This window comes from Erinaceus europaeus, chromosome 8 (assembly GCF_950295315.1).
Source record: "Erinaceus europaeus chromosome 8, mEriEur2.1, whole genome shotgun sequence".
NCBI lineage: Eukaryota > Metazoa > Chordata > Mammalia > Eulipotyphla > Erinaceidae > Erinaceus > Erinaceus europaeus.
In genome coordinates this window covers 30510036-30520469 of record NC_080169.1, presented here as the reverse complement: position 1 = coordinate 30520469, position 10434 = coordinate 30510036, and the positions used below count along the sequence as shown (strand labels likewise).

The 10434-nt window shown below is 38.9% G+C and overlaps 1 protein-coding gene across 1 annotated transcript in view; it reads left to right on the top strand.

Moving 5' to 3' along the window:
- DNAH11 (dynein axonemal heavy chain 11) overlaps positions 1–10434 on the top strand; it is a 388706-nt gene that overhangs the window by 48763 nt on the left and 329509 nt on the right. The window contains 5 exon segments of the mRNA XM_060196111.1: positions 1701–1838; positions 2150–2274; positions 2833–3028; positions 6410–6514; positions 6653–7045. Of these exon segments, the coding sequence (XP_060052094.1) occupies positions 1701–1838; positions 2150–2274; positions 2833–3028; positions 6410–6514; positions 6653–7045 (957 nt within the window).

The window sequence follows — 10434 nt, the reverse complement described above, 5'->3', positions numbered from 1 at the left end:
CCCAAGAGTTTGAGTCTCCAAATACATCTTTGATGTGAAGGTCCTGCAAAGTTTCAGCAACATTTCCTTCTAAAATTTTAGAGTTTGTGGTTTCATTCTAAAATTTTTAATCTATTTTGATTTGACCTTGGTTTATGGTGTTAGGTAACGTTCTAGTTTCACTTTTCTACATGTGGCTGTCCAATTTTTCCAGCACCATCTGTTGAAGAAACAGACCTCTTTACCACCATTGAATGGTTTTGGCCCTTTGTCATATATTGTGGCTGTTTACTCTTGCTGGTAATGTGATCCTATTACAGTTCATGTGTCTGTTTTTATTTTATTTTTGATTTGCTTTATTTTTTTGTCCTGTCCAACCCATTGACTTGCCAGTAGCTTCTGTTTACTCAGAACTTTTCTGGCACAGGTTTAGCCTGCTATGCCCTGATTGTCTGAGAAAGAGAGAATCTAATTAACTCATGGCATTGATGTGTTCCAGGACATGTACATCAAAGGAGCAGCCTCTGCCTGTGGAGTAGTTGTTCTGGCCCAGGTTGCTGTGTGATGTGGAACATGAGTGATCCTGGTCCAGGGCAGTCATTGTGGTTGATGTATCCGGCATAAGTACTAATAATGTGACATGGCAGGTGCTCAGTATGGTTATCTGATTATATCTTGCCGACTATTCTTAGATCCTTGAGCATCTTTAAAAAATGTCTCCTGGTACCCAACAGAAAAAACTATCTTGATCTGTGAGCATGGGAACCTGGCAGTTCATTTCTGAAATCTCTCATTTTCCGCTGAGCAAGGTCTGTTGCAGTTTGAATTGGCTCTGGTGGATGGATAAACATAGGAGTGTTTTTTTTTTTTAAGATTTTATTTATTCATGAGAAATGATAGGAAAGAGAGAGAGAAAGAACCAGGCATCACTCTGGTACAGGTGCTGCCAGAAATTGAATTCGGGACTTCATGCTTGAGAGTCCAAAGCCTTATCCACTGTGCCACCTCCCAGACCACGGGAGTGTGTTTTAAGATTTGGAAATATCCCAGGTTGCAGGCAAGGTTTGAGGTTTCTGACTGTCTTGAATTATGAAAGAAATTTACTTTTTTTTTTTTAATGCCTACCAGGGAATGAACTCCAGGCCTTTGCCTTGAGTGTTTGATATAATAAGTACTTGATATCTGTCAAACCTCCCAGGCCTGATGTTGCATTCTTTTCACTTTGAGAAGGAGGCAGGGGAAGAGAAAGGGGACACTCCCACTCCTCAACACTATTCCATAAAATGTGGAGCTCCCCTATCCCAACCCAACCCAACCCGTCCAGTCCCGTCCCATCCCGATGGCCCCATGTGGTGCTTGAACCTAGGATTTCACATGTGATAAGGCATGTGTTCTACTTGGTGAGCTATTTTCTGGCCCCATGAAAAAGTTATCAATGAGAGAAGTAGATGATTATTTGTATTAAAAGCCCATAGTTTCCAAAATAGCTCACCTGCTTTACCATGTGCTTGACCCAGGTTTGAGCCTAACTCTAAATGCATTGGAAAAAGCTTTGGCACTGTGGTGTCTTTTTCTCTGCCTCTCTCTCTCTCTCTCTCTCTCTCTCTCTCCCCGCTGTTTTATCTGAAAAAGTGAGACCACCAGAGCAATTGAAGCCCCAGCAACAACACAACAACAACCAAACCCAGTTTCTAACCTTTCGTTTACTTTGACTTTTATAGCTTTTGACCATATTTGGGAATTTTTTAGAAAAACCAGTTATCATGGAAATTTTCAGCCCACATTACAGCACTCTAGTGAACATGTTTAATGCAGAGTTGGACGTGTGTAAGCAATTGTATAATGGACACATGGAACAGGTAAGTGGGGGTTAATGTTGAGTACACCTATAGTGTCAACATTTTGGGTTGTAGCCATCAGCTAGAATTATTATTTAGTGATACCTAGGGCTGGTATAGGTACTAAAAACCTTGTTTTTAATTGATTTCTGTATGAAGATGATAAACCTCCTTGAAGCTCATAACTCCTCTACTAGTCAAGTTATTTAAGCACACATATTTTGTATATTTGTACTTGTAAAAATGTCTAAAAGAGTAGTTGCTTAAAAGGTTGAAATGTATTCTGATTAAATGTTCTCTATTTTTCTCCTCACCAAATTGTAAACTTTTAGATTGAACATGGGAATGTAGTTCTTAACAAGAATATGCCCTTTACGTCAGGGAATATCAAATGGGCTAAAGAAGTCTTTGAACGACTTCAAATGTCTTGGTCAAATTTTGCTTCTCTGCGTTATCTGTAAGTAGTTACTTGATTTCAAAACAAAATAATCCTAATATATATTTTACAGGTCAGTTAGTGCGCTATTTATTTTAGTAATTACAGTGCAATGACCTTAAATTTTTCACTGTAGACTCTGAGAAGGATTTATCTATATAGTTTCAGAATATATTTAATTGATATCTATAATTTCATATCTTTATAAGTTTCAAGTTTTTCTTTTCTTTTTACTCAATTATGTCTTTAGTTTTTCCTTTCTGTTTTAAAATTTACTTATTTGTGAGACAGATGTATTTACTTATGGAGGGTTCAATAACTATTGTTTCTTTTATTATGTAAACTTCTACCTTCTTTTCTTTGTAAGAATTGGCAACCTGTTAGCATTTAGCGAAATTCAGGAGCTTTGTGTATTTCACAACTTTATCTTTTAAAACAAAGACAGTTCATTAATATGATTTGGCCTTAATTATTTCCTTTCCTGACTTTCATAGTGTGTTATTATTTTCTCTGTGCTGTGTACTATTGTTAAATAATAAATCTAATTTACAGAAAAGTAGAAAAGCTATATTCTTACAGATTCTTGGAAAGTCCTGATGATGCCTTCATTCATCAGAAGTATGTTGAAATGACAACTTTGCTAGACCAATTTGAAAATCAGATCTATAATGAATGGAAAAGCAATGTGGGTGAAATCTGTGGATTCAATTTGAATCAACCTTTGATTAAATTCAGTGCCATAAATGGTTTTCTCAGTGTCAACTTTGACCCAAAGGTAGGGGTTTGATGCTTTAAAGGTGTTTTATAAGTGCCTTTTCCTTAATATATATGTATATATGTATATACATATATATATATATCACTTCCAGTCATTTATAGTTTATTATGGGAATGTATCAGTGTTAAGAGTAATAAAACTACAAACCACTTTTTTTTAAATTTATTTTTTATTTAAGAAAGGATAAATTAACAAAATCATAGGATAGGAGGGGTACAACTCCACACAATTCCCACCACCCAATCTCCATATCCCATCCCCTCCCCTGATAGCTTTCCCATTCTCTATCCCTCTGGGAGCATGGACCCAGGGTCGTTGTGGGTTACAGAAGGTAGAAGGTCTGGCTTCTGTAATTGCTTCCCTGCTGAACATGGGCGGTCCATACTCCCAGTCTGCCTCTCTCTTTCCCTAGTAGGGCAAACCACTTCTAATAGGACTCTGTTTTGCTATTTGTTACCCAAATTATATATTATTCTTTGTTACTTTGCCTTGTAATTATTTACTACCACTGCTTTCACGGGTAAAGAGTTGCTTGAGAGTAAGGTCCATTTCATTTCACCTTTAAAAAAATTTTTTTTTCTGAAATTTTTTTTCCTTTTTTTAAAAAATATTTATTTATTTAATATTTATTTATTCCCTTTTGTTGCCCTAGTTGTTTTATTGTTGTAGTTATTATTGTTGTCGTCATTGTTGGATAGGACAGAGAGAAATGGAGAGAGGAGGGGAAGACAGAGAGAGGGAGAGAAAGATAGACACCTACAGACCTGCTTCACCGCCTGTGAAGCGATGCCCCTGTAGGTGGGGAGCCAGGGGCTCGAACCGGGATCCTTAGCCGATCCTTGCGCTTTGCGCCACATGCACTTAATCCGCTGCGCTACCGCCTGACTCCCTAAATTTATTTTTTATATTACAATATTATATGTCGACAGGGCTTAGAATCCATACCATTCCCACCACCAGAGTTCTGAATCTTCACTCTCCCCACTGCAATCTACCACAGAAGTCCCATTTTATCTTTCTTTTTCAAGCAGAGTGTCTAGAATTTAATAGCACTTAGTGAATTGATTCAACTGCTTTGAATCATAAGTATTTATCATCTTTTCTTATTTTCATAGCACACACCAATAATTTGTATTTCACTTTTTTTTTAGTTTATCCATTTGTGATTTAATAGTGGCTTAAAAAATCATAGGGTTATGGGTTACAGGGTAATAATTCCACACCACATCCTCATGCACAGTTCTGTGCTCCCCCACATCCTCCTCTCCCCCCCTTCACCCACCAAGGAAAACCACCATAGTTTTCATAATATCTTCAGAAATTCACTACACTGGTATTTTCACTGTCATATAAGTTAATATTTGGAGAGTTCACAAAATGTTTGGAGTGTAAGACCTTTTTTTTGGTGTGGATACTTAGTAGTAAATTTTGTTTTGTTATAATTTCCTTCAAAGAAACAATAAACTTAAATATGTCAGCTAAGTTGCTGGTAATTTTTATCAAATACTTTACAAAAATATAACTACAAAGGTGAAAAATATTAAAGGGTGGAATAATCCAGGTGAAAAATACTATTATAGAGCACACCTTTTGCTATGTAATAGTCTATAGATTTTTTAAAATATTTATTTTCCCTTTTGTTTCCCTTGTTTTTTTATTGTTGTTGTAGTTGTTGTTGTTACCGACGCTGTCGTTGTTAGATAGGATATAGAGAAATGGAGAGAGATGAGGAAGACAGAGGGGGTGAAGGATCCTGTTTCACCACCTGTGAAGCCACTCCCCTGCAGATGGGGAGCCAGGGACTCAAACTAGGATCCTTATCCTGGTCCTTGTGCTTCAGGCCACATGCGCTTAACCCGCTGCACTACCTGACTCCTGATTCCCAAGTCTGTAGGTTTCAATGCAACTATTACTGTGCTTGTGTGCATACATTTATAGGTAAGGTGCTAAGTGTGCTCACCTGGTAAGTATATACACTTGACCATGTTGGAGGGCCTGGGTTCAAGCCTCAACACAACATAGGAGGACCATGAACAACCCCAGGGGAAGCTCTGAGTGATACTGTGGCATCTGCTCTTCTCTTTCTCCCCCCCCCCCCATTTAAAATATGAGAATGTAGAAATTGGCTGAGCAATAGTAGAGCCTTGCATATGCAAGACTTTCTGGCAATACAGAGCAAAAAGAGGAGCCTAAGAAAGACAGCATAGTTAGTAGTACAGTCTCATACATTGTACAAGGCTAAGTAGAGGCCAGGGGATAGCTCACCTGACTCTGTGCACAGACTGCCATGTCTCTTCTTCCTCTGCCTTTTTGGTTCACTTTCTGAATCTTAAAAAGAATTGCATAGGTATGAAGCTTTGACTTGCAAAAGGGAAAAAAAAAAGATAATAGACACTACAACTAGTAGGGTACCACCTTTTGGCAAAGGCCTGAAATTTGCTCATGGAAGTGATTTGGGTAGATGGGTTGGATGGGCTACAACTTGTGCATTATTGTGTAATAAAAAGAGAGTTATCTGAAGTTAGACAGGACATGGTACCAGCAGGTGTGAGTGGGTGTGGCCAGTGAGCTCACATGTGCCTGGAGAATATCTGAGGTATATATGTGAGCATGCTGCATATTTCTAAGCCTTTCAGTTCAGATGGTTATAGTTTTTAGCACTCACCTAATATTGTCGCTGATGAAATTGCAGGTAGTCAAAGAGAAGAGTGGTGGTATGCTCATAGTACGCTCCAGTATGCCAGTCATGTGGGAACAAACTTATATTTTCATAACAAGAATTATGACAGAGCAAATGGGACCGAGACATAACTGAGGTTCATTTATGGCTTTGCATTGGGTGTACATATGTTGCTGTCTTTCACTTGAATTTTTTTCTCTGACAGTGGGCCATCGTCTATGAACAATTTCTTTAGTATTTGTATTTACATGTCATATGGAATGTTTTATTTTGCTTTTTGAAAAGCTTGGAAAGTTTCCTTACCTTTGACAGTTTGAAAAGATAACAGTTGCTGGATACAAATTTTAAGTATTTTGATTCTAACTTGTATTAGAATGATAACTTTTAAAAAAAAATTTCTTTGATGCGAGAACTTCACTGGAACTTTATATGTACAGAGTACCACCACTCCTAGTGGACTCTTTTTTCTTTTCACAAGATAGAGGATTAGAGATAGGGAGAGAGAGCCAGTTGAGAGATACTGCAGCAGTGCTTCAATGCTTATAAAACTTCCCCTTTGCATGATGCCCCAGTGTGTTAAGGGCCTTGAACCCTGACTCTTGCGCATAATAAAATGTGTTGACTACCAAGAGAGCTATCTTCTGGTTCCCAGAGTGTTATTATTAAAATAGGTAATCATCTTGATTTTCTTTTAATAGCTAGTGGCTGTATTAAGAGAAGTAAAGTACCTTTTGATGTTGAAGAAATCAGATATACCAGATTCAGCATTAATCATATTTGAAAAAAGAAACACTATTTTAAAGGTTTGTGATGATAGACATCGAAATATTTTCATTTTTAATCATTAGTATATATACTGATATTACTTTTGTTTGCTTATACAATAAAGTAGGTTTAACATATATGGTACTTTTCTTTGTTTTGGGGTTTGCTTTGTTCAGTACATTGGAAATCTCGAACTTCTTGTGCGAGGCTATAACAAGCTGAAGCAGACTCTTCTGGGAGTTGAATACCCGCTGATTGAAGATGAGCTGGGGGCTATTGATGAGCAGCTACAAGCAGCAGCGACATCACTCACATGGCAGCACGACTGCTGGGGTTACATCGAGAGTGTGAAAGTGACCACCTCTGAGCTGGGGCACAGGGTTGAGCATACTCAGAGCAACATTCAGACGATCCAGCGCATGATGAGGGCTTGGGCTGAGTGTCCGTTCCTGCCCAGGAGAGAGCACAGAAGGGAGGCTATCTTTACTTTGGAGGACAGGACTGATTTGTTTGCTAAAAAATACAAGCTAATCCAAGAAGATGGCTGCAGGATACACAGCTTGGTAGAGGTAATTGATTTAAGTTTCTGAAGTGTATAAAAGGCCCTCTTGCATAGTTTAGAAAAGACAAAAAGCATTTAACCTGAAGTTCATTAACTGCCTTTCCATATAGTTTAAAGAAGAGGAAAAAATAAGGGAGTCCGCGGTAGCGCAGCAGGTTAAACGCGCTTGCACATGGTGTGAAGCGCAAGGACCAGCAAAGGATCCAGGTTTGAGCCCCCGGCTCTCCACCTGCAGGGGAGTTGCTTCACAGGCGGTGAAGCAGGTCTGCAGGTGTCTATCTTTCTCTCCCCCTCTGTCTTCCCCTCCTCTCTCCATTTCTCTCTGTCCTATCCAACGACGATGACATCAATAATAATACAACAACTATAAAAAAAAAGGCAAGGGCAACAAAAGGGAAAATAAATAAACAAAATTAAAAAAAAAAGAGGAAAGATATTTAATCTGTTACTGGGCTGAAAAGGACTTCAGTATATGTGAGTTTGTTAAGCATTTAAAATGGAGGACTTTGGGGCTGAGTAGTGGCAAACAAGATCCAGGATCCAGTGCTTTATCATGTGCAAGGACCAGGGTTCAGGTCCCTGCCCCCAACAGCAACGTCAAGCAGCAGTACTGAAGGTGTCTGTCTTTCTCTGTCCTTAACCTCTCCTTCCCTAGATCCCCCTCCCCTCTCAATTTCTCTGTCTAGTCAAAGAGAAGGAAAACAAAACAAAACAAAACAAAAAGGAAAAAAATGGCTGCAGGGAGCAGTGTATTTATCCTTTGGGCACTAAGCTCCAGGAGTAAGCTTGGTAGCAATAAAAAATGAAATGTATTTTAAAAAAATTAAATGGAGGACTTTGGGGCTGGCAGGAAAGTTCACCTGGGAAGATGCCTGCTTTGCCATGTGCATGACCCAGCTTTGGATCCCTGGTACACCACATGAGAATTCTATGGCACTAGAAGAAGTTTCAGTGCTTTGGTGCCTCTCCCCCCAAATAAGTAAGTATATAAATAAGTAAAATGGAGGGCTCTGAGTTACTTGGCTATACTTTCTGAAACCCTCACTACTCTCATCCAGTAAGGAGACTGAAAATATGAGATGCTTTGGTGAACTAGAAAGGCTAAAATAGTGTACTTACATTTGTCATTGTTATATTCTCTTTAGAAGGCTATGAATGGCTAATACTGTCGAAAGCCTTTGAGTCAGCCATTTTATTTACATCATTTCCTGGTGCCTTCTCAAGCATATCTTAAAGATAAATTGATATTTACATTTTAGAAGCAGAAACAAGGCACTATCCCAGTAAGAGGAGAGAAATCAAACAAAAGGAAGAAAAATAAATCTAGAAATTGGTTTGGTTCATGGGCTTTGTATTCTTTTTTTTTTTTTTTTTGCATTTTTATCTGTGTGTGTGTGCGTGTGTGTGTGTTTTTAAAGTGAGGTTAGATTAGAAGAGAAAAAAGCCGAAGGAGATAAAAGGAAACCAGTATTCCAGGCAGAAGGTACTGTCAGAGCAAATGCCCTGAGGTATTATGCCTGGCCTCTTGGAGGAATAATAAGGGCACCTGTGTGGATGGAACAAAGTTAGTAAAGAGGAGACTAAAAAAGGAGGCCATCATGGTAGGAGGAGGAGCAGTTTTTAGAGGACTTGAGTCCATAATGAGAACTTTGACTTTTATTCTATGCTCTCTGGGATTAGAGGAAGAACATGAATGTGTTAAATTGCTGCATTAGCACTGTCCTGGGGGACGGGGTGGAAGCTAGGGGCCCAACAGAGGTGATTATGGTACCACTGTAAGTCAAAATTGAGCAGGGCTTTGTATTCTAATCAGAAATAATGTAAAGAAAATGACACTCAGTATGTCAGTTGGCCATAGGAGCAGTGGTGGATAATGAAAGAGAGCAGCTGGGATGGGGACAATCTGTGAGGAGGGTAACTGGGAATTTCTCTTTACTAAGTATCTCTACAGACAAGGAGAAAGGAATGAGCCCTGCAGATACCAACAGAAAAGTGTTCTCTGTACAAGTGCAAAAGCTTTGATGTGGAAACATAGTTTTTCTGTTTGAGGATCAGATAATGAGTCAGCAGGCCCGAAGCAGATTTTGCAAGGGGAATAGTAGTAGGAGACAAAGTTCGAGTGACTACAAGTACATCGCTGGCTGTGATGAGAATGTTGGCTTTTATTCTGAGGAGAAACAGAGATTCTGCTCAGAGGTATCCCCATGGAGTGTAAGCCATGGGAGAGCATGGAGCTGGTAGGCAAGAAGACCACTGGGAAACTATTGTAATAACCCATATGGAAGATGGTGGCTTGGGTCAGTTATAAAAGTAGTTAATATGTTGAATGTACTTTGAAGGTAAAGTCACCATAATTTGCTGTGGTGAGTTAGGACAAAGAAGTCAGAGATGATTTTGGAGTTTTTGATCTGAGCAACTAAAAGAGTGAAGTCTCTCTTTATGGGTACAGGGCATACTGTGGAAGGCCAGATGTTATAAGGGCAAAGCAGGATTTGGTTTTGAGCATGTTAGTTTTAAGTTGCCTCCCCAAGGACTAGCTTTGAGTAGGCATTGATTGCAGATGTGAGTCTAGAGTTAAGAGAAATGTCAGAGGCATAGAATCAAAAGCCAGGTGTGTGTTTGTGTGTGTGTGTGTGTGTGTACACACAAGTATGTTTGTGTTCAGGGATACAGATATTTGTGTGTGAGTATGTGTGCACATGCGCAGGGTTACAGATATCATGTAGAGATTATAAATGAAGGAGAGGACTGACTTGAAGTTGTTTTTGAGGTCAGTGAGATGTGGAGGACCCAAGAAAGGGTAGTGAAAAATGAAAAATGGTCCAGTGAAGAAGAAAAGGAAGTGAAGTAAAGAAGTTCGGAGAAAAAATTTAACTCTGCCTTGTCCTGACTTATGTCCTAGAAGTGAGGACTAAGATTGACCATCAGATATGGCAACATGGAAGTCATGGGTAGGGGGAGTGACTTGATAAGAGAAGCACCCTGGCCAAGTAGGATCATGAGAATAATGAGGTGAGGAAGCTAATTCACTCCATAGAGTTTTGATGTAATGAGAACTGAAAACTGAGCAGTACCTGAGATGAATGTCAAGGGTAGGGAGGATTCAATCTCATTTTGTTACTTGATTTGATTTTCTTTTTTCAGTGCTGGAGAATAATCCCAGGACCTTGAGCTGTACATATATATATATCACCACCAAGATACCTCTCTGACCCAGTTTTTAGTTTTAACATTTTTAGAGTAATGCTAAAGGTATCTCTTTCTCCCTCTCAATTTATCTCTTTCCAATAAAATAAAAATAAAATATAAATAAGTGCATTTTTAGAAAAAGAGAGACCAGAGTACTTCATCTTCTGTGGATTACCATTTGTTATCATCCTTGGCTCTGTCTTTGGT